Source organism: Anarhichas minor, unplaced genomic scaffold (assembly GCF_050575085.1).
Source record: "Anarhichas minor isolate MPS153535 unplaced genomic scaffold, ASM5057508v1 ptg000058l, whole genome shotgun sequence".
Taxonomy (NCBI): domain Eukaryota; kingdom Metazoa; phylum Chordata; class Actinopteri; order Perciformes; family Anarhichadidae; genus Anarhichas; species Anarhichas minor.
The window spans coordinates 13938101-13961898 of NW_027466504.1; the positions used below are offsets into that span (position 1 = coordinate 13938101).

At 41.3% G+C, this 23798-nt stretch overlaps 2 protein-coding genes across 2 annotated transcripts; one reads left to right on the forward strand and one right to left on the reverse strand.

The window, feature by feature from the left end:
- Positions 1-252: 252 nt before the first annotated feature.
- LOC142932585 (centrosomal protein of 55 kDa-like) lies at positions 253-3465 on the reverse strand. Its single transcript, XM_076076504.1, is given in 8 exon segments — positions 253-520; positions 839-961; positions 1295-1354; positions 1472-1703; positions 1786-1891; positions 2112-2274; positions 3032-3148; positions 3328-3465. Coding segments are annotated over 8 exon segments (1116 nt in total). The 5' UTR covers positions 3460-3465; the 3' UTR covers positions 253-337.
- A 1099-nt stretch (positions 3466-4564) lies between these two features.
- myofl (myoferlin like) lies at positions 4565-23303 on the forward strand. Its single transcript, XM_076077143.1, has 54 exons — positions 4565-4975; positions 5448-5503; positions 5659-5750; positions 7978-8086; positions 8309-8405; positions 8694-8863; positions 9229-9357; positions 9746-9808; positions 9925-9975; positions 10056-10086; positions 10179-10294; positions 10777-10903; positions 10996-11099; positions 11195-11263; positions 11369-11412; positions 11500-11582; positions 11675-11707; positions 11831-11955; positions 12065-12178; positions 12394-12571; positions 12840-12964; positions 13059-13168; positions 13382-13574; positions 13667-13822; positions 13931-14062; positions 14151-14314; positions 14729-14843; positions 15525-15627; positions 15742-15881; positions 15968-16132; positions 16394-16481; positions 16628-16705; positions 16832-17013; positions 17119-17277; positions 17365-17466; positions 17689-17850; positions 17962-18127; positions 18214-18284; positions 18382-18396; positions 18486-18584; positions 18991-19119; positions 19570-19725; positions 19880-19971; positions 20379-20549; positions 20655-20803; positions 21047-21186; positions 21331-21419; positions 21495-21590; positions 21719-21860; positions 21982-22081; positions 22211-22404; positions 22491-22600; positions 22704-22851; positions 22982-23303. Exons 1-54 carry the CDS (start codon positions 4888-4890, stop codon positions 23018-23020), a joined length of 6159 nt encoding a protein of 2052 aa, XP_075933258.1. The 5' UTR covers positions 4565-4887; the 3' UTR covers positions 23021-23303.
- The last annotated feature ends 495 nt before the right edge of the window (positions 23304-23798 follow it).

Below are 23798 nucleotides of genomic sequence, written 5' to 3' on the forward strand. Positions count from 1 at the left end.
CTGGATAAAATGTTGTGTCAACACATCTGGTAGATGTTGGGACTTTGACGTGCTGGTGCTGCTAGAGGAAAGGTTTGAGTAAAAGTCATAAGACTCAATCCTCTAGGGACCATGGATTCCTGCAGAGCTGCTCGCGTGGCTAAAGATCTGCTATCTTCTGATAAAGTAAGAAAGAATTCAAGATACTCTGAAGCACCACCTCAGCAAGTCAACAAGTAGTTTATTAAGATAACCTTAAGATGACGTGTACCTCTGGTTACACAGTGTACTGTAGGTAAAAAAACAACAACAATCCATATTACAGAAGATACAGAATTGAAGAAGTTCTCGTCTCGGCTCAGTCGAAACAGATTTCCAGGTGGCTCATCAGTTCTCGGTAGTGACTGGCTGGATACTCGGCTCGGCAGCTGGGACACTCCAGGAAGCTTTCATCCAGCGAGCTGCTGGGAGGGGACCATGTCGGGGTGTCTCTGGAGCTCAGGGAGGCCGCTTCACAGGAGGTGCGATCCTGCTGGTCTCTCTGATATGAATGGAGTCAGCAATCAGTTACGACAGATAAGACTCTGGGTAACGAAATCAACTTTTCAGGTAATGTTATGGTCAACCAGCAAAACTTAAAGCTGTACTAATCAATATTTGATATTAAAAATGGATCAAATTAGCTCTTTCAGTTTGTTTTGGATTATTGTTTTGGTTTTTCAAACCGCATCTGACTCTTATCAATCTTTTCCGTGTTTTTACGCTGCCCCTCCAAAAATCAATTACTGCAGCTTTAAGGTTCATCGCTGATGAAGTTAGGATACAATAATTACTAATCCTTTGCACTATTCATGCCAACCTTTGACTGTTTTGTCGCGTGGTCTCTAGGTTTTTGCAGCTTCTTCAGAACTCTGACCATTTGCTTCTTTAAATATGAACAATTCTGCTTCTCATCCTCGAGGTCTTGTGAAGAAATCTTGATCTAAAATGGAAACAGTTTGCATTATTATATAATATTGCATAGTTGTGGGGTATTAGTTTTCAAACACAAAGAAGTAAATCCTTTGCGTATGTGAGAACAGATAGTTTCCCTTTAGAAGAAAAGCAAAGAGGTAAGAAAGTATGACACGCCCACTTCTGTGGAAGATTGAGGCTTAGATTCACAAAGACAGACTGAAGGACACGAGTCGATGATCCTCCTCACAAAGTAATTAATGTGGAAATATTGAGAGTGGATGGATTGACAATAGCCCTCAATATTTAGTTAAAACTAAGGATTTATTACAGTAAGGGGACCAAAAGTGAGATTTCATACCTGTCGCTCCAGGTCTGCAATCTTTTCCTGGTCTGCATGTTGATGATTTAACAAAACCTTCTGCAAGACAGACGACTGAAAAGAAAGATTCTACTTCCATTTGGTCTGCTTTCTTCCCTTGTATGTTGAAGGTAAGATTCTTTATTTTTCTTACTCTACAGTTCAATGAAGACGTACCTGCAGCTCAAAGTGAGCAGACCTCCGCTTCTCCTTATCCAGTCTGCACTGGAGGTCTTCGGTCTCAGCCCTCTGCCATTGTTCTTCATCCTGGAGGTTTTCGGTCTCAGCACTCAGCCATTGTTCTTCATCCTCAGAGCAATGATGATCTCCCGGTGCACTTGTTCTGCTCATATTTGCAGTCTGCAGCTGTTGCTTTAGCTCTTCCACCCCCCTCTCTGTTTCCACGCACCTACACATAAAACGGTCTGTCTTGCAGCTGACTACCAACTTTAAGCAGCAACATATTCTTTATTTTTTAGCAGCAGACATACCAGTTTTGGGTCATGTTGAACTTCTCTCTGAGCACCTCCAGCTCGTCTTTGGCTTTCTGTAAGAGTCTTTCATAGTGCTCCTGCATCTGGCTTATTTTCTCCATCTCTGTAGCGTAGGATTGAGGACAAAATTACACAATCACAGATGTCAGAGACAGCCGTACAACATGCACCATGTAGTAATAAAATACATGTTTTTGCCAGTGCATTGCAAGCTGCGGATTCTGTAATAGCGGGCTACTCAAGGGCAATCTTGATACCCTAAAAACCTTGTTGTGACAGTCTGTTGCCACTTGTGGCCCCAGCAGTGAGTGCCCACTGCCCACTGTCTCACTCACTATCTGAATGGTCCTCATTGTGCTGCTGTAAGCGGGCCTGATTGGCTTCGTTCAGCTGCTTCTCCAGCCATAACATTCTGGCCAGAGTTGCCCCCACGTAGGCCTCTCTCCGCTGGTCATATTCCAGCCACTGCTTGTTCTTCTCCAAGGCCTCGGGGGATTGAATAAAAGAAAGAGAAGCACATAACTGAGAAACACAAAAGCAAGTCTTGCTGGGGGGGGGGGGGGGGGGGTATACTGGGGTATACTGTACACAGGCCCACGTGGAAACAAATGCGCACACAAAGTAGGCACTAACCACGAATACAGAAAGGTGGATTAGGCTTTTCTGAACAATACAAACAGAAGAGACCTTTTCCCTCCAGATGTGTGGCCAACAAACAACACTTACCTCACGTAGCTCATTTTTGAGCTGTATTGCAGTGTTGGTTGAGGTCCATTCATCTGAAGCGGAGTCCTATTTGACAACAGGAACATACAGTACAGCATTACACAACTCTCCCCACTGCTTTAATAAGACACTGCATTGTGACATGTCATACCAAGGCCCGAAACACAGGCACAGTGGGATTTAAAGCAACACATTCTCAAGTGTTGTGACCTCTACAATATCCAAAAAGTCACTGTGAATGCATGCTCTGTATGAGGAAGTGTGAACAGGACCCCTCTTCTGAATGGGAGACTCTGCAAAATAAACTGCTGCCATCTAGTGGTGTAAAACTGGTAATCACAATCACTAAGCAGCAACATTTGTCATTTAATACTAAAATCAAGTCGTGGTATACCTTCTTCCGTGCAACTTTGTTCTCGAGATATTGACACCTAGTTGAGACGCTCACGAGCTTGTTCTTGATTTCTTCGACCTCTCTTGAGTAACTGGATATGCTTCTCTTTCTCCTCATACTCACTACGTCCACCTGCTTCCCTTCTTTCTTACTCATCTGCTCTGACGGCAAAGCCTTCTCGTCTCTGGTCGTGAGCTGCTGACAACTCACAAGCCCGACAGTTTCAAGAGAGAACAATCTCTGCAAAAAACACAATGAGACATACAAGTTATTTAACTGATGCTAAGCTCTTGTAAATCCATACCTTGTATTAAAACAACTCCCAGCTCCCAGTGGCAACATGATTTAACAGATAAATGTGACAACCTTGGCTAGTTGGCTTCTGTTGGGTAAATACCAGAGAGTATTATTGAGTTTACCTCTACTAGCCTATTAAATTCAACCAGGGTCTTCTTCAGAAAGGCATTCTCCTTCCTCAGACTGCTGACGACCACATCAAGCTCCGACTTGAGCTTCTTCTTGAGGGCACGCTTATATCTGGGTGACTTCATCTCAATCACCTGCTAACACATATCACAAGGGAGATAATACATTTTCACATTTTGTCAGAATTTACAATTTCAACAATAAACATTCTCAAAAGGGTTTAAGTTGATTTCCCTCCAGATGTTGTCATTAGCAAAGTAACTTTGTTTTTTATGCAATTCAGACATTTAGCGTTAGCTGCATCATACTAACACATTTACAATCTAAAGTTCCAAAGCATTAATTCCACAATAACCTTTAGGTAAACATCTTATGACATCGAGTTAGTGTTCTGATTTTAAAATTGTATTGAGTTAAATTGGCTAGCTTAACTTTTAAGCTAACATGGCCCAGTGCTCAGAACTAAATGAAAATAATGTAACCGAAGATAATTCTTCATCTGAATGTAAACTACAAACCGCTAACCTTACTAAATGGACCTATAGTTTAGTGACTGTTTGGGCAACAAGTTATCGGTAACTTAACCTTACATTTATTAATGTAGCTAACGCTAACACAACGTTAGCTAATTGATTGCCTTTATACTGGATTTTCGATGCTGGTCTTACTAAGCTAACGTTAGCAGCTAACTACATAGCTAACAATATGTTAGCTGAACGTCAATTTATCCTACAGATATTTTCACATTTTAAAGCTCGTTTTGTTAGCCAGTAACATATTAATGCTAGTAGATGACATCACATAACGCTAACGATCATTTAGCTCAGTAACTAACCTTATTTTTGATGACTATTTCACCAGGTCCCCTTTAGTAGTAAAGGAAGTCAGTAAACGGTCTAGCTAACGTTAACTGGCTAACTGTTAGCTAACGTTAACTGCGCTGCTTTCAACACTGCCGCCTAAACTCCGGCCCGGTCCTGCCAGAGCAGTTCAGTGCCAGCATGTTTAAATAACAATAACATTGTTTCTGGAGCAGCGTGTTTTTGTGACTTAATGATCTGGGAATTTTAGTTTAGTTCATGTCTCATCAAAGTAAGGAGTGAAGGCTTACTGCAAGCTAGCATGTTTAACATGTAGGTAAGGTTAACTGCTAGTTATTGCTGACATCATAGGATGATGCATTACCCCACTAAGGGGCGTTGCAGCACAAGAGAAAAGAGGACCAACTCCGCAGGTTTGCCTGGATGGTACGTGATTTAACTCCCAGTTCTGCACAATGATGCCAAGCAATATATAGTTATACGCATGACGCCTTTTTGAAAGCTAACGAGGCAACTAGGCTCTCCTTTCCTTGGTGTGTGTTTCTCGCCTCCTAACTCTCGTCACCTAGGCTGGCTGCGTGTGTTTCCTCTGACTCATGAGTGAGGCTGCCCTCTGGTATCCAGGGCTCACCCCTCTGCACATCTGTGCGTTTCAGTTCCCTCTGTAGCGGTCTCCCTCTCTCGCGACGGAATATGATTCGTTTCTCTGAATAAATTTGGACTTTTACCAAAATGCTTCGTGTAATTGTGGAGTCGGCTTGTGGGATTCCCAAAAAGAGAATTGGAAACCCAGATCCAATCGCTGCGATTGTCTTTAGAGGTGAGACTATTGCTTTTTAATTTTTTCCCCCTGTGGTAACAGCTGTAGGCTCTATTTACTCTTTATTCATGCACAGTGTTTCACTTTCTGTCAAGCTATCATCTTTTCTGTCATCATGGAGGTTTTCTACATCACTTTTGCAGTTAAATGCATTAGCAGTTTACAGTAGTTTGAATAAGTTGGTAGTGAGTCATAATCAAAACGAAGAGTACATCCTTATAAGGTCAGATAAGCCCTCTGTCCACAGATCTCAGCCACTTCCTTTGACCTCAGCTTGGACTTTATATTTACAAAATGAGATACCTAAGTCTATTAAGTGGTCCTCTGTTTCCAGCAGATTGTAAAATGTTGATTCAATCATTTTTTTTTTTTTTTTAGAGGAAGTATCGACTGTTCTTTCCAGAACATAAAACTGTAAAACCAGATTGTGAGTTTTTTTTATATAAATATGGTCTGTTTGTTGTGTTTACAGGTGAAAAGAAGAAAACCAAAGCAATTGACAACGAATTGAATCCTGTATGGAACGAAGTAAGTGCAGAATGAGTTAACTGTAATGAGAGACGTTTACAGTGTGTTGACTTGGAAATGACTTACCTGAGAGCTGCTGTCATTACCTCAGTTAAACTACTGTATGTTGTTGTTTTAAATGATTGAGTGTAAAGGTCTCTTCCCTTTAATTACAGGTGCTTGAATTTGATCTGAAAGGCTCTTCCCTGGATGCATCTTCATTCATCAACGTGGTTGTCAAAGACTATGAGACAATCGGCAAAGACAAGTATGTGCATGACAAGCATCAGGCATTGACATTGTGACATTTGCATGTTTCATATTGTTAGCTTAAAGTGGGCTAAAGACATTGTTTAGTTTTTTTTTTTTAAATGAATGAACACATGACCCTAAGTCTACATCCCAGTATGACTAAATACTGATAACTTAAACACACTGTTTAGTGGAGGAGGGCCTGTGAGTGTGAACCACTTCCCCATGACTACGTGTAGGCGGTCTTTATAGAAACCCCCCTCCCAAAAAAACAAACACCTATGTTTTGCTTTGTAGCGCAGGTAATAACTGAAAGGGGAAACCTCACTACGCCTCAAAGGTTTACCTTTTGAGAAGGTACACGTGTGATTCTGTGAAAGTGCTTGTTTCTTACTACAACTGATACTACAACTATCCATTTTAACATGTTGAGAGTAGGTATGATCTTTTCTTAAGAAACAGAGCAACATGTTTTAACTTAACTGAGCTATATAACCACAGGAATCACTGCGGCCTTGTTAAGACTTGCAGCAGCGTCTGTGAAGAAGCTGTTTTGTCTACATCACAATCGCACTCTCGCTCTTACGAGCAATGTTACCTTAAAAGGAAAAAAAAGTCATTTCTTTCTAACCCTCCCTACGGTAGACTCTGCAATTTATTATGTTTCTGCTTCATTTCTTATCGTTTATCTGTTTGTTAGGCATTATTGTAATTGTGATTTTGACTCTTTTTGTCTGTCTGCAGTGCAGGCAAGAATGTGGAAGTAATAACAATAATAACAAGTGACTCACTAGTATAAATTATTCTGGGGCAGGCACAAGGGATGGGGGGAGGATGGTGACTGCTTCAGCCACGAACACACGGATATTTTTCCATGATCGCTGCCTGCAACGCATGAGGGGGGGGGGGTGAATAAGAGAGCTTGCGCTGGATTGTCATTGGCACATTTGTGATGACTAGTTGTAACACAGCCTGTAATCCAAAGCGAAATAAGCTTCAGACAGACAGTCTAGCTGATTCTGGAGGAAAATATGTTTGGCAACACTTTGTGACAAACTCTTCCCGATGTCTTCAATCTAGGAAAATCTAGAAAATGAATTTGACTCAAAGAACAGGGAGATTTGTTGAAGTTTGTTAAAGATTGCTTTACGCCTAAATTAGCTTTGTTTAAAAGTGATGTCCAAGTAGTGGAAAATATATCAGTATGCCAGGCAAGTATCTATCTGGCTCTCTCACTGTGGATAGAAAAATTAGTTTCTTTCAGTGAAGCAGATCTAAATACTTGAAACTAGAGTTTTAAAGTTTTGTTTTCGTTTCTGAAGCAAGTAATGGAAACAAACGTTAATTTGTATAAACCAGTCCTTGCATGTGGCCTCTGCAGTGGTTGAGACAATACATTCTCGACAGTAGAGACAGTAAAGTTCCATACCACATTCCTCTCTGTTACCCTCCACAGTTGACCATGCTTTCCAAGGACAAGCCACGTTTTTAAAGCTCTGTGTAATGATTAATAATGGCACAAATGTTGAGAAAACATAGCCTGAGCATAATCACGAATATGGTTTTGCCTGCTCTCGCGTTGCTTACCTCAGACTGCCTTTTCTCCCACCTCCTTTGCTCTATATTGGACCACACTTAATCTGGGCACAGAGCGCCCAGCACATGCCTGTGGTAGATGTTAATTGTTTCCATCTTTCTGCTTTTTCTTCTGCACTTTTTCATCATCTTGGGGCCTTGCCAGTGTAACCAGCTGACCCTTGTCACACAGCAAAGTATCCAGTTTGTTCTCTTAACCTGAGATACTGCTGAGATACTGCTGCCCACAAATGGCTCTTTTGTTGTTGTTTTTCATGTTGCTATTATGATTTTAGAAAATGCCCAATGTGTTGTAATCCATTGTGGTTAATAATCACTGTTGCTACATGACTTCTGTTGGGTAGAACAAGTAGGTGGTGTTTCTAGGCTTGTCATCATATGTGAAGAAGTGAAATTGGGAAGTAGAAACCGCCAACTATCCAGAGCAACGAGTAATTACAGTCCCAAACATTGCTTTGAATCCCCTCAGGTGGTAATTGCACAAGTTTGTCACAAACTGTGGAACCAACGCGTCCTCTTATTGTTTCTTTTAGCTATTCGTCCCTTTTTAAACAAAGACTATTGTTTCTCTGCAGCTGCAATGATGCATTTAATGATGTGTGTGTGATCGGCTGTCAAAAGGAAAAATAAGTGTGATTGCTTTTCAGGTTCATTGGCTCGGCAAAAATCCCTCTGAGAGACTTGGCCAGTGGTCACATGAATTCCCTCCCATCAAAGAATGTGCCCTTGATCAATGAGAAACAACACGCTACTGGGGTGAATACATTTATCAATAACATGTGATACTTATGCAATTTTACAATACAGAATATAATAGTTCCGCTTCAGCTCTGGCAGTGGATGGTATCTGTATACCATATACGATCTGCAGGAAGTAGTTGACGTTGAAGTAGTTGACTATCCTATGACATATATTTGGTGTTTGACATATACAGTAGAACTTATAATGCTAATTTAGAAAGCATTGTCTTTGTTCAGGCAACCATCAATTTGGTCATTGGGTATGAGCCACCAGCCGACACGACTGTAAACCCAAATGACCAACCTGATGGAGACACGTCTCATGTGGATGCAGGTAAGTAAACAGATAAGTCTAAGAAAAGAGATGGTAGCTTCTGATTTTACTTATTCCCTCCCAAAATCACAAAACAAAACATCGCATTCCTTTACAAGGAATAAGGAATTTAAAAAAATAGTAGTTTTTAAGGTATCTCCTAGAAATAAACTCCGATTATTATCGTCAAGATTTCTATACATTTAAAGAAATGTGTTTGTTGTATTGGAGGTTAGCAGATACATCACACACTCCCAAAAGTGTTTTTGGAATATTGATTTCAATAATTTTGTGAATTTTGCTCTGCAGGAGACAGTGATGAGGGTGATGAGAGGGAGGCAGACGTGGAGGGAGGAGGTCAGAGTGGAAGCCCAGGAGCTCCCACTTCCCCAAACCAGCCTGGGAAACCCAGCCACAAGCCTGTCCGTCTCAGACGTAAGAGGACTAGAGCCTTGGCCAATAAGCCTCAGGACTTCCAGGTATTGTTACAGTTTTGATTCATGTGTTCCTGGATCATCACAAATTCCAGTTTAAGGTGGAATTCTTATAATTAATCACATGAATGACAGCAGGCTTCACCAGTGCCAATATACAATGAAGCCAACAGATAGTGAACTATAACATGTATCCCTCATTTTAGAGAATTGCAAACATGGGAACCTTCTATTGATTATGGCTCAGGACAAGTTTCACTGAGTTTCTTTGGGAACATAATTTTGTTCCTGTAAAAGGTCTTTGTCAGTATTTGTCAACCCAAATTAATCAATGGTACCTTTTCATAAAGGACCCAGATAAACGTTCTCACTGTTTGCTCAGCTGCCTCACTGTGGCTTGCAATGTTCAGATTCGTATTCGGGTTATCGAGGGTCGACAGCTGTCTGGCAACAACATCAAGCCAGTGGTTAAGGTGAACGTATGCGGACAGACCCACAGGACCAGAATTAGAAGAGGAAATAACCCGTTCTTCAACGAGGTAATTAGTCTGCAAAAAGACACCGCATCCTATAGAAAGTAATAGGTGACCGCTAACTTTTGCCTTTTATCTTGCTTGTCAACATCCATGTGTCTTCTCTCTTTGCCACTGAATCTCCACCAGCTTTAATAACTCTCTGGGGTATTTCTCTCTGTGTCGGCCGCGGTGATATGACAGTTGACCTTGAAGGCAGTGTCAGCTTTGTCTAACTCCTCTCATATGCATTTTCCTCTGTCTCAGCTTTTGCCAAAGCATAAGCATCTCAGCTTAACAAATTGTAAGTCCTATCATGTTTGTCACAATCCCTGATAACAACATGTGTCTGACATCAAAAAGTATTGTGCATACAGTGACTAGGGAAATACTAATACTTGTTTATGTCCCTCAGATGTTTTTCTACAATGTTAACATGCTACCTTCAGAGCTGTTTGACGAGAGCATTAGTCTTCGGGTGGGTAGATAACTCCTTTTTAATGCAATTTTCTTTTGCAAACATGAAAATTAACATTCATTTTTTTTAAATCAGAAAATGTCTACATCTACTGTAAGTTGTGTTTTTCTTGACAGGTTTATGACTCCTTCTCCCTCAGAGCTGACAGTCTAATGGGAGAGTTCAAGGTATGCCAATTGAAGTGCCAGCAGGTTGACAGATTTTACATTTTTCAATGATTAAAACGTTTTTATTCTTGCTTACCCAGCTGGATGTTGGCTACATCTATGATGAACCAGGTCAGTATTTCCATACAAAATGCATACTATGTGAAAAATTAATATTGTTTGTATACTGTAGGTGTTTGAACGTGTTGAATATCTATGTCCAGGTCATGCCATAATGAGGAAATGGCTCCTCCTGAGTGATCCTGATGACTCTAGCTCAGGGGCCAGAGGATACCTGAAAGTCAGCATAACTGTTGTGGGCACTGGAGATGATCCACCGGTGTGTGTACCTTCTTTCTTACCATCGAGTTTATTTCTAGTAGACACAGAAGACAGATCTGTTTTGAAAGCAGACCTACAGTAGAGGGTTGTACATGGGGCAATAGCAACAAATAGATACCGAGCACACCTGGATCCACACATTGGGGAGGAGTGTTGTTTCTGCTGTCAGACTGAGACCTTGGAACACTAGTTTGTTCAGTGTCCTCGACTGTTGAAGGCCCGACTCAGGGTGGAACACGCCTACTACCAGACGGTGGACAATTTACAGGCCTTCAGGGAACATATTGATCATTGTGATTGATTGTTTATTTGTTATTTGGTGCTTTAATGTGGTTAGTTTGATTTTTTTTTTTTTTTTTACTTTGCTTTTCAAGTGATGTTTTAGAGTGTTTCCTGTTTTTCCCTGCAATAGTGAAATAAAGGGACTTTAAAAACCAAACCTCTCCTCTCCTCTCCTCTCCTCTCCTCTCCTGTGCCCAGACTGAGAGGAAAGGGATAAGTGAGGAGCAGGAGGACATAGAAAGCAATCTTTTGGTGCCGGCCGGTGTCACAATGCGTTGGGCCACACTCAGCCTCAAAGTCTACCGTGCCGAGGATATGCCACAGAGTAAGTGACCTATAAATTCCTGCAACCATCGTAGTTTAATGCAGTCAAATCCCCTTGAAAAACTTCTATTTAGAACCTATTTTTCATTGCAGTGGATGATGCCTTTATTCAGACGGTAAAGCAGGTCTTTGGAGGGGATGGAGACAGGAAAAACTTGGTGGATCCATATGTGGAAGTTAGCTTTGCTGGCAAGAAGGTACTTCATGTTTGACTTAAAAGAAAAAAAAGATGTTTAAATGTTCTCACTGTGTGACTATTATGTGTATAGCAATGGCATTTTCTTTTTTTTAGCTGCACACCAAACGCGTTGAGAAAAATGCAAATCCGGAGTGGAATCAACTCATCAATCTCCAAGTCAAGGTAAGAAAGATGCATATTAAGATGTATCCAATGGGCTTGATTCAAATGTCCAAAACACTTGAACCTTCAGCACAAATCAACACATGCCTCTGTCCGCCTCTTTAGTTCCCGTCCATGTGTGAGCGCGTCCAGTTGACTATTTATGACTGGTAAGAACTCAAAGTCATTTATACATAGCTGCACAAGTGACAATGATATCAAAACCAATATTTTAAGTGCCAGTTTATTCTTGGCAGGGATCGTCTAACCAAGGACGATGCCATCGGAACAACGTTTTTAAACCTGAGCAAAATGTCTTCCTCTGGTGGAGAGATTGAAGGTAATAATGTAATCTGTATTTTTATAATGATTACATTTTGATATTGCTGTACGACATTTAATATATATGTTTTTTTTCCCAACTGGAAACAGACGCACGGGCTGAGTGTAACCCAGTGTCTGACTGTACGTAAGAATGGTCCTCTGCATGTTTTAACATGTTGCATTGAGTGTTTAATCCTCTTGTTCTCATGCACCTTATTGCTTTAAAGCCTTGAAACTGTCAAACAGAGTGTCTGTATGTTACAGTGAGCACTGCAGCATCAGAGATTGGTTTTCTCCCAGCTTTTGGGCCTTGCTATGTCAACCTGTACGGTAGCCCGAGAGAATTCACCGGCCTGCGCGACCCATACGAGGAACTCAACTTTGGAAAGGTAGGCCTACTTTATCAGCTTAGTACAGTCGGTTCAGTGCTCTAGGTATCGACAGATGGGACATTTTATCTACATGACAATCTGTATATTGCATTTTGATACGTTTCAGGGTGAAGGGGTCGCCTACAGGGGTAGGGTCCTTGTTGAGTTGTCCACTCAGCTGGATGGGAAGGTTGATAAGAATGTGGATGACATCTCCAGTGATGACATCCTAGTGGCACAGGTATACACTTTGTACTGTAACTACTGCTGTCTCCATATTTATTTGATTTCTATGATAATCCTTAAGATAAAAGCTTAAGGTTTTGAATCTGTAAGTTGTCATAGATAACTTTAGTAGCTCAGTGTCTAGCGAAATATATTTCCAGTTGAGAACAGACACGGAAGTAATCCCACCCTAACCTCTAACACTGCCACTTCCTTTTGAATTGAGTGCAGAAATACCAGCGGAGGAGGAAGTTCTCTCTGTGCGCTGTGTTCCACAGTGCGTGCATGCTCCAGATGCCGGGCGAGCCAATCCAGTTCGAGGTCAGCATTGGCAACTATGGTAACAAGCTGGACTCCACCTGCAAGCCCCTGTCGTCCACCACCCAGTACAGCTTTGCTGTGTTTGATGGTATGAAAAGCTAAAGTCTGAAAGAATTAAAAAATTACTCGAAGATGTATTCTGATTTATAATCAAGGGTGTTATATGTGTATATTAATACAACCTCTGCTGTAGCAGTGGACAGCTCTCATGTCAAACTGTTTACCATGCTGTAAATCTGTGTTTAACGTGTCATGAAGCCAAAGAGAAGAACCACATGTGCACCAGATGTCTATGAGCTGTCTACTCCACAACTTGTGTTTAAAAAGACGGGTTATATTTATCTTCTATCCCACAGGTAATCACTACTATTACCTGCCCTGGGCTGACACTAAGCCCGTAGTGATTCTCACTTCACACTGGGAAGACATCAGCCACCGTCTGGACTCTGTCAACGTTCTCCTCTTCATCGCTGAGAGACTGGTGAGAATGAGTTATAGTAGCACATATTGTACGTCTCAACACAGGTAGTACTGCTCAGTCATCTCCTTTTATCTGTCTTTGTGATTTGTTTTAGGAGTCCCACCTCACGTCTTTAAAAACCGCCATGTTAGCCAAGGTGTCTGAGACACGTCTGGCAGAGATTTGGCTCAAACTCATCAACCACATGATTGAGGACCTGAACAGGTAGGACAGGGCCAGACAGATTCCCACACTGGACCTGTGTGTTGTATGAAGTAATGCTATAATGTAACTTATCATTAGGAAAAATGTAGTATGGTTATTGCTTTTAGGTCAAATACAGATCAAATGCAGGTCGTTGTTAGGGTTTAGTTAAGTTCATGCTTTACCTTGTGTTGTTCCCATCCAACATTAATCTCACGAACAAACTTTTAACAGTTTCCAGCTTCCAGTGCTAGAAGGCCAACCCAATGTGACTGCACTGGATCTCCAGTTGAAAAACCTGCGTGATGCTGCTGTAGTCGATATCAGAGAGATGGCCAATCGCATGAGAGAGGAGGCTACAGATGTCAAGGCTACTGTTGGTGACATTGAGGACTGGTTGGACAGAATCAAGCAGCTGGCAGAGGAGGTCAGGAAATGCAAATAAAATAATGTTATGTAGCTCAAAAATACATCAATTAAACTTAATTACATAACTGAAATGTAGTGTGTCTCCATCAGCCTCAGAACAGCATGCCAGATGTGATCATCTGGATGTTAAGAGGAGAAAAGCGGGTGGCTTTTGCTCGAGTCCCAGCAAACCAGATCCTGTTTTCAAACTTTAGCGAACAGGCTCGTGGCATACACTGTGGACGGACCCAGACCATCTTCATGCAGGTACAAAACTAGCCAACATACAGTAACACATTCATATATTTTTTATTATATATTTCACTGTTACATTTTCAGAAAGAGCTGCCACACTAATACTTTTTGGTTTGTCAGTACCCCATGGACAAAAACAAAGGTGTGAAGGTCCCTGTTCAGCTGCGGGTCAACATGTGGCTCGGTCTCTCTGCCCATGAGAAGAAGTTCAACAGCTTCTCAGAGGGAAACTTCAGCGTGTATGCTGAAATGGTACAGTAGCTACACAAAGCATTCGCTTTTTTTTAAATGCATACATATTTTAATTTCAGTTGTGCTATCTCTGACTTTAATTCCGCAGTATGAGAACCAGGTCCATGTTTTGGGGAAGTGGGGAACTACCGGCCTGGTTGGTCGTCACAAGTTCTCCGATGTGACTGGAAAGGTGAAACTCAAACGAGAACGCTTTCTGCCGCCCCGTGGATGGGATTGGGAGGACGACTGGTTTGTTGACCCAGAGCGATGGTAAGTTTGAGAAACTCACTTTATCACACACAAGCACACACACTCTTACAGTTGTACGTGATTCATGGCTTGTTTAGTTTCATGTACAAACATCCTGTTATCACTGAGCTCCACGCTCCAGAATCCTGTTCTTATTTCAGCCATGTCCTCTATTAATCTATTAGTTGGCAGTAATCATAAATCTGTACCAGCCACAGCGTGAAAGCAATCATAGGAAATGAAAAGGAATTTCGGCATTTCTCAGGGTTTTGGTTTAAGGAGGTCTCCCTCCCACCAAGGCTCATGTCAACAATTTTAGCTCTCTGAAGCTTGTCTTCCTGACCTGTTCCACTTAGTTTGTCATGGTCCTACATAGCTGCCGTGTGACTCACAAAGCGTCCCATTAACTTTGTGCTGTGGTGGTGTTTCCTATAGCCTGTTGACAGAAGCAGACGCCGGCCACACAGAGTTCACAGATGAAGTTTTTCATAATGAAACACGTTTCCCTGGTGGGGAGTGGAAGCCCGCGGCAGAGCCCTACACAGACGTGGTACGACCTACTGCTCTCACACAGATACAGTATACACACATTCAATTTATGTGAAAAATGTGGATGAAGATAACAGGACCAACGTTTTTTTTCCTGCGCCATCATGTACTTTGGAAATGTAGGTTGCATAGTTGTTGGTTTTTATTTAGATAAACATATGGACCTTTGCAAACCTTTTATGGATGTGACCTGGTGTCTTCCTGGTTATGATATGTAGTTTCCATTAGGGCTGATACTAATAATTGACATAATTTTGGGTACTTATAGCTAAAAAGAAATAAAGCTGCTATACTCAATATTTTAAATGTATTAAATGACTATGATGTAGAGTGGGTCACTCAAAGAGAACTATCACCCAAACTGCTCAGTTCTTTGGAGCATTTTTGCATCAGCTTGTTTTAGTTTCATGGGCGACAACTTTACTTTTGGATTCTCTCTGATAAACGCACTGTATGCTACCAGCAACAAAACGAGCGACTAGATGGTGAACGTAAAGAACCGGATATTTTCCTCAGGAGTTGGTAGAAAGATAAAACAGAGCTAGAAGAAGAGGGCATGTTGGATTTCATAAAGCCACAAGTAGCAAAAGAAAATAGTAATGCTTATAAGCATTGATAGTGATATCAATAGAAATTCTTTACATCGAGTAAAGTTGCTAAAATTAGGGTCTGTGTTGTCTAGAATGGCGAAACGGTTCAAAGCCCAGCAGAGTTTGAGTGTCCACCTGGATGGAACTGGGAAGATGACTGGAGCTTTGACAGCGACAAAGCTGTTGATGAGAAAGGTATCATGAACACTAAAACTGAACTATGTGATCAAAAGCTTCTATTCATTGTGTTTGAAATACTGCAGGTTTAATTGATCTGTGTGTATGTCTGTGTGTGTCTTATGACACTAGGTTGGGAATACGGAGTTACTATTCCTCCGGATGATAAGCCCAAATCATGGGTTGCAGCAGAGAAAATGTATCATGTCCATCGCAGGAAGAGACTCATTAGACCACGGACGAAGATATCTGATAAGATGGCTGTTATTGAGGTGAGGAAGAGGAGATAAAGAGTCGATTTGAGAGATGTTATGAGTGCAGTTTCTCATTATTTTTCCTGTCCTTGTCTCTTCCACAGAAGCGAGAACCAGGGGAAGGCTGGGAATACTCTTCCCTGATTGGCTGGAAGTTCCATAGGAAGGAGCGTTCTTCTGACACGTTCCGGCGCCGCCGCTGGAGAAGAAAGATGGTCCCATCAGACTGCATCGGTTCCTCCGCCATCTTCCGGCTGGAAGGGGCATTAGTGAGTCTTACTTAAGTCCCCTGAGAAACTCTTCTACATATGAGTTGTATTCTTAAATTTCCCCGAACGAGGCCGTTCTCATGGCAACAACAGTTACTTTATGCCATCTGAGTCACATCCTCTCATTATTCTCCTGCATATGCCTGTTCCTGTCAGAAGTTGGCAAATCACTCAGGAAGTTTGTTTTGGTTCTGCATTCTGTCCTCCACATTTTCTTCTATTTTGTTCTTTTAAACACTTCACCCTGCGTTTTGTTAACAGGGAGTCGATGTTGACGAGAAGGCCAGTAAAACGGATGCAGCCAAACTATTTGGTGCCAACACACCCACTGTTTCCTGCCACTTCAGCCGTAAGTTGTTGGGTCAGATAAAGCTAATTACTGGTCCCTCATGCTGATTGTATCTTTAAACCTCCTGATGCACGATAACATTCAACGAAGAAGTCAGTTTTTACAATTTACAGTTGAACATGCTGAGGAATGTTATCTCCCTTCAGAGTCTCACCGTTACCATCTGAGAGTGTACGTGTATCAGGCGAGGAATCTCTGTGCCATGGACAAAGACAGCTTCTCAGGTAAAAACAAAGCAAAGTGCAAGCCTGGTCAAGAGGAATAAATGACAGTCACAGTATGAATTACATTAAACAGAACATATTCACATGATTTGAATACTGTTCATCAATACTCCTGGTCCTCCCCAGATCCCTACGCTCATGTGTCATTCCTACATGTGAGCAAGACCACCGAAGTCATAAGGTCCACCCTGAACCCCACATGGGATCAGACTCTCATCTTTGAAGACATTGAAATCTACGGAGACCCACAAACTATTGCCCGCAACCCTCCTGATGTGGTGTTGGAGCTGTGCGACAGTGATCAAGTTGTATGTTGTATATTTAATCTGCAATTTAATGCAAAAGGGGTTCATGGACAGTGTGATCAGGCTATGCTAATTGTCTGTGTGCTGTTGCGCCGCTTTATTTCCAAGGGCAAAGATGAACCCCTGGGTCGCTGTACATGCCCTCCAGTAGTGAAACTGAACCCCACTGTGGCTGTCAGCCCTAAGCTGCTGTGGTTCCCGGTCACCAAAAAAGGTTGCAGTGCTGGGGAGATACTGCTGGCTGCAGAGCTCCTGCTGAAGAACAAGGTAAAGAAGAAACTAGAGAAAGTAAACATGCTGTGACTTTAACTATGAAACTGTATTTAGGAGGTGATGCTGTGCTTTGCCGTCCAGGTGAATGACGGAGATCTGCCACTGGTGCCTCCCCGCAGGGGGGAGAAGCTCTACATGGTTCCCCAGGGAATCAGGCCTGTAGTGCAGCTCACTGCGATTGAGGTACACCATCACACCATCCTGCTCCTTTGCCAGCCCCTATAAATTCCCTTCACACACATTAGTTGATCAGCCAACACCAGCCCAACACTAAGATTTCTGCTGTGATTGCATTTCTCCCCCGTAATTCTCTTTCACCTGTATCCTACCACCATGCCAGGCCTTTAATCTGCTCATCTGCTCAGGTTTTTTTTTAAGTGCGTTAATGTGTTCCTTTGATCCCAGGTCTTGACTTGGGGCTTGAGGAATATGAAGACCTACCAGTTGGCCACAGTTTCCTCCCCCAGTTTGATAGTGGAGTGTGGTGGTGAGATTGTTCAAACCGCTGTAGTCAAGAACTTCAAAAAGAACCCCAACTTCCCTGGATCTGTGCTGCTGCTCAAAGTGGTACAAACCCTTGAACTTTCTAGAATAAATATTCAGACACCTGTAAGTGTTTCATGTCTGGACTCATCCATATTTTCCTACAAGTTCTGTTCTATTATTTTCTCGCCTTAGCTTCTGCCCAAAGAGGAGATGTACACCCCTCCTATTGTGCTGAAGGTAATCGACCACCGGCCATTCGGTAGGAAACCAATAGTGGGTCAGTGCACCATTCACTGCTTGGAGGAGTTCCGCTGCGATCCGTATCGCATTAACAGTGAAGTCTGCATGTCTGCAAGAGGTACATACAAAAATGCATGTAGATAAATGCACACTCAGCTACATATTCGAGAGGCTTATTGTATCCTGTTTCCATTGACTTTGCAGTGGCAATGATAACTGCTGCCCAGGGAGATGTCGTCATAGACATTGAGGAGAGACCCATCGTAAAAGCTGAGGTAAATAGCAATGCTCTCACAAAAGGTGGGAGACAATATTTTTTATATTTACTTACTTTTATTGATAAATATTCTTTGTTTGCTTCTCACTTTGCAGCTTCAAGCAGAAACGGTGAGATGTTCTCTTTTCAGAGATCTACAGTCTAATGATAGATAACATCCCTAAAAATACTAAGTTCATCATTATTTTCCATCGTGTAGGAGGAGGAAGCAGTAGACTGGTGGAGTAAGTTCTATGCCTCTGTTGGAGAACAGGAAAAGTGTGGGCCTTACCTGAAAAAGGGATACGACACATTACACGTAAGAACATGTCGTCGCACTTTGCAAAAACTCAATTTTTGATTTTATCTTTCCTTTTTTCCTTGATTGTGTTGGTTCTACAAGCAGCAGCAAGCTAGATGTGACAGACAGCGTCCTTGATCTCGTTCCTTTTGATAAGAGTTTGCAGGTTTATATAACCAAAACAGAGAGACGATTGCTGACAAGAGCAGTCAAACATTAGGGAGACTCAGTAGTTAAGTTAGGTTTTAAGTTTAGTTCAGGTCTTTAAATGAAAAACAAGACAAATGCAACTTGCAACTAAGGTGTGAAGTATAGTTAGGTCGAAATCTCATACTAATGAAAGTTTGACTTAGTTTTGTGTAGCAGATAGTACAACATTATGTGATTTACCATCTGTGATGTGGTTGTGTTATATGGTTTTCAGGTGTTTAACAGGGAACTAGAAGAGGATGCACAGTTCCAGGGACTCAATGATTTCTGCAGCACTTTCAAACTTCAGCGAGGAAAGACTGACAATGAGGAAGAAGATCCCTCTGTGGTGGGAGAGTTCAAGGTAAAGAAGCTACATTTTGAGGAGATATTCCTGTCATGAAGCATCCCATTATACCTGAACTTTTGTAACATGTGAAGTCTCTGCTTTTGCTGTTGGACAGCCACGTCTGCCCTCTGGTGGAGGGATTTATGAATTTCATAGACATAGTATGGACAGCATTATTTATTGAGCCTGCAGATTGGTATGTCTGTAAGGGGATAGTTTGTTGCATGGTATTACATCCTGCCCTGAATGTTTAATTTAGTTCTGCTATATCTTGAACTGGAATTCACTTTGGATTATATGGATCATTCTTTTTATATTGTTGCAAGCATATTTAATAATTAAGAGCAGTCACAATGTTTAAAAAGATTGACCAAGCTGAGTGGCAACGTCAGTAACTTGATATTTTGTTGCTTGTCGATAAGATGTTGTATGACTAATGGTGCTGTCCTCTTCGGTGATATTCAGGGCTCGTTCAAGATTTACCCACTGCCCGATGACCCAGGGGTGCCAGCTCCACCCCGCCAGTTCAGAGAGCTTCCTGTGAGCGAACCTCAGGAGTGCCTGGTCAGACTTTATGTGGTGCGCTGTCTTGACCTGCAGCCGAAGGATACGAATGGCATGGTGAGTATTATATGATGCCACAACTGATCAACCAACCTGATTTTGTGATAAAGAATTGAATCACAACCACAACCATGCTCTAGATTTAATTAAGTGAAAAAGATGATTGAAGCTAATGAAGCTAAGATTGTTTTTTTTTCCGTTCTCATTTCAGTGTGACCCATATGTGAAGATTGCACTGGGAAGGAAAACACTGGATGACAGAGATAACTACAAACCAAACACCCTTAACCCAGAGTTTGGGAGGTGAGACTGAACCTTTTGTTCGTTTATTATTCGTTCAAATGGTTATGGCTGCTTTTAAAGGAATACCTCACCCCCAAAAATGACCATCTGTGTATTAATTACTCAGTTACCTTTGATTCTAAAGTTAGTTTTTCCTGCATGTCTACACGGTGAAGGAAGAATCCAAAAATTTAGAAAAGTCTTGATGAATTGAGCTAAATGGGGGCCACATCACATCAAGACTTTTCTCAGTTTTTTGATTCTCCGTACACCATGGGAGCATAAGAAGACATTTTTCTTTAAGAATTCAAGATTCACATTTGAATTATTGATGTAAAAATGGTAATTTGAATGTTAATGTAACTTTTAAGTTTGTGTAGGACATAAAGGAGCAACAAACACATTATATGTCCTCCATTTATGTCCAGGATGTTTGAGATGTCCTGCTTCCTGCCTCAAGACAAGGACCTGAAGATTTCTGTGTATGACTATGACTTACTGAGCAGAGATGAAAAAGTCGGTGAGACAGTCATCGATTTGGAGAACAGAGCCCTGTCTCGTTTCAGGCCCTGCTGTGGCCTGCCACAGACTTACTGTGTGTAAGTATGTACTCTCACAGTACAATAGCTACAGTACAGTACAGTTGATACATCCTACAACGTAAGCCTCAAAGCCAAACCAACAAAGCTACAATTTTCCTGCAGCTCAGGGATCAATCAGTGGAGAGACCAGCTGAAGCCTTCTCAGATCCTCCAGAACGTGGCCAGAGTGAGAGGCCTTCCTCCTCCACGCATAGAGGCAGATGGCAGCTCCCTGTCTTTCTCAGGAATACAATACAACCTGCAAGATTTTGGTAATGCCAGTCTTGAATGCCCTATCATCACATTTTTAGTAGAATTATTACTTACTGTATATCTACTATCTGTATGACCATGTCTCATTTTTATATATTTGCCTTGTAAAATATTTAACAATTATTAATTAGTGTGCTGCAGTTGCATTTTGTTCTCATTCTGGCTTATCTGTGATATTAACATCTTCTACAGTATACTATTCTTTCATCCTTGACTATTATGGTTTGTCATGCGCTTTGCAGAGGCAAACACTGTGATCCACCCGCACTTAGGCCCAGCCAGAGAGAGGCTGGCTCTGCATGTCCTCAGAAACCAGGGCTTGGTACCAGAGCATGTGGAGACCAGAACCCTGTGCAGCTCCCACCAACCGAACTTGTCTCAGGTCAAAACAACAGCAGTAACCCTTTTTTAGTAGAGCTACAAGAAGTAGAGATAACATATGAAGCTGATGCTCTGTGAAATATATATTTTAAAATTGTTGTGTGATAGCTTTGTTTAAAAGTCTCATAATTTCCCACAAATACAGGGACAAATTCAAATGTGGGTGGACATCTTTCCCAAGAGCCTTGGTTTGCCAGGGCCCCCGTGTGATATCACTCCACGCAAAGCCAAGAAGTAAGAGACACTTGTCTAAATAATGTTTTATCATCGTTTATTCAAGGATCAAATATAACAGTGTATTTAAAATAGGTACGTTTTGCGAGCCATCATTTGGAACACAACTGATGTTACTCTGGACGAAACAAGCATCACTGGAGAAAACATGAGTGACATCTACGTCAAAGGGTACATTACTTGTCCTTTTCTCTTACCTCCACCCTTCTTTTGTGTTTACATATGTTTTACTTTTATATGCATTTTTCTACCCACTGGACTCGTTCACAATCTGAAGTCAACATTATCGTGTTTCCTAGATGGATGCCAGGTATGGAGGACAACAAGCAGAAGACTGATGTCCACTACAGATCCCTGGATGGTGATGGAAACTTCAACTGGAGGTTCATCTTTGGGTTTGACTACCTGCCTGCAGAGCAGCTGTGTCTTGTCTCGAAGAAAGTGAGTGAGATCGTGGAGCAGGAACGAAGCATCAAGTGACTGTTGCTATAACCATATCATTTTTTTGTGGTGCTGGTATGATGGCAGGTAATGATCTGAATAAAGTGTCTCTCTTTTACAGGAACACTTTTGGAATCTGGACAACACTGAATTTAGGATTCCTCCTAAATTGATGATCCAGATTTGGGACAATGACAAATTCTCCTTGGATGACTACTTAGGTGAAACAGCATTGTTATTAACCCCGTTTTATGCCATGACAACACAAGTCCTTTAGAAATAGAGATCTGCCAGAGAGAACTACTGCATAGGAGACAAATTATTATTTTCTATCTATATCTCTGTTACAGGTACAGTTGAACTGGACCTTCTCAATCTGATCTCTCCTGCCAAGAGCCCAGAAAAGTGCAGTCTGAAGATGTTGCCAGGGAGAGCGGGCTCAGTCGCCTCCAAGAAACCTCTGCCAAACTCACTTTTCTCCCAAAAGTCTGTAAGAGGCTGGTGGCCATGCACGATCGAGCAGGATGGGAAACATGTGCTTGGTGTATGTTTATGTCAACAGCACAGTCCTTAGTTAAGTTTTGTTTTTTTCCTGGTTACTGTTTAAGACTGTGTTTTAAAACTCTGCAGGGTAAAGTAGAGATGACACTGGAAATAGTGGAGGAGAAGGAGATGGAAGAGAGACCTTCTGGGAAAGGCAGAGATGAGCCAAACATGAATCCCAAACTAGACCCACCCAAGTAATAAATCCTTAATAAAAATGCATGGAACATATGATTTTCTTGTTCTATGAATTGCTTAACATGAACAATGTGAATGTTGCTGTCTTTCTCCATTCAACAGCCGCCCTGACACGTCATTCTTCTGGTTTATAAACCCTTGCAAGACCATGAAGTTCATTGTTTGGCGCAGATTCAAATGGATTTTCATGGCAGCGATTCTTCTTCTGCTGGTCATCTTGTTCCTTGGGATCCTGTTCTACTCCCTACCCGTACGATTACTTAGTTTCCTGATAACTTATTAATTTCTATATTTCTGAAATAATTTGTATCCCTCGCACGTTGTTTTTCCACAGTGTTTTGTAATCTGAGTGAATATTAATGTCTATTCTATATCCACAGAACTACATCTCAATGAAGATTGTGAAGCCTTTCTCTTAAGGAGCGTTGCAGAGAAGGTGTCTGCCTTCCTGCTGCAGAATTTACAGTCCTCTTCACGGCTTCCATCCCTCAGAAATATGCAATAACTTCCGCTGTTGATGCCATAACGTACTGATCTTCAGCATTCTAACCTCACATAATCAGACCTGACTGCTATTATTTTTTGCACTCTCAGCTTTACAGTATATTTCTTGTGATGCAAATATATCTAATGTTAAAATGAAGACAAAAAGAATCAAGAATGTCAAGAATGATATATTTTAATAAAATTTGTTATAAAGAAGTTGTTCATATTTTTTGCACACATTTGAAATCAGTACAAATGTTGGAAAACTATCTACTGGTATAGGAGTGTTATCGGTTATTCCCAATATTAAGTTATATTATTATTATATAATATCAAAACCAGGTCCACCTTTGGTCAATTATAGGTTGTTAAGATATTATAAAGTGCATTCACATGGTGGTTAACTCAACCTATTTACATGTATAGCCTAGTATTTTAGTCAAATTCACTATATTCACAAATAACCAATTATGTAATTACAACACAATTTAGAAATATGGCTGCAATAAAGTGAGAACCGAATAATTTAAGCAATGAAAAAGAGAAATACAATAAGGCTAAAATTAAGTACAACATGAAAATATAGTGTCTACTAAGGTGTTTTACTACTGATGTATGAAATACATTTCTTTACTTGACATCATTTGCTACTTTGTTACTTTTCTTCTATATTTTCTCCAGAAGGACTGCAGTGAGTCACTGTGGGAAAAA

Excerpts from the sequence above, each read along its gene's own strand:
- myofl (XM_076077143.1), top strand. The coding sequence starts at position 4,888 with ATGCTTCGTGTAATTGTGGAGTCGGCTTGTGGGATTCCCAAAAAGAGA. Across the intron at positions 8,406-8,693 it reads CACGTCTCATGTGGATGCAG|GAGACAGTGATGAGGGTGAT; the intron begins GTAAGTAAACAG and ends TTTGCTCTGCAG. Across the intron at positions 17,014-17,118 it reads TGTGCGACAGTGATCAAGTT|GGCAAAGATGAACCCCTGGG; the intron begins GTATGTTGTATA and ends TTTATTTCCAAG.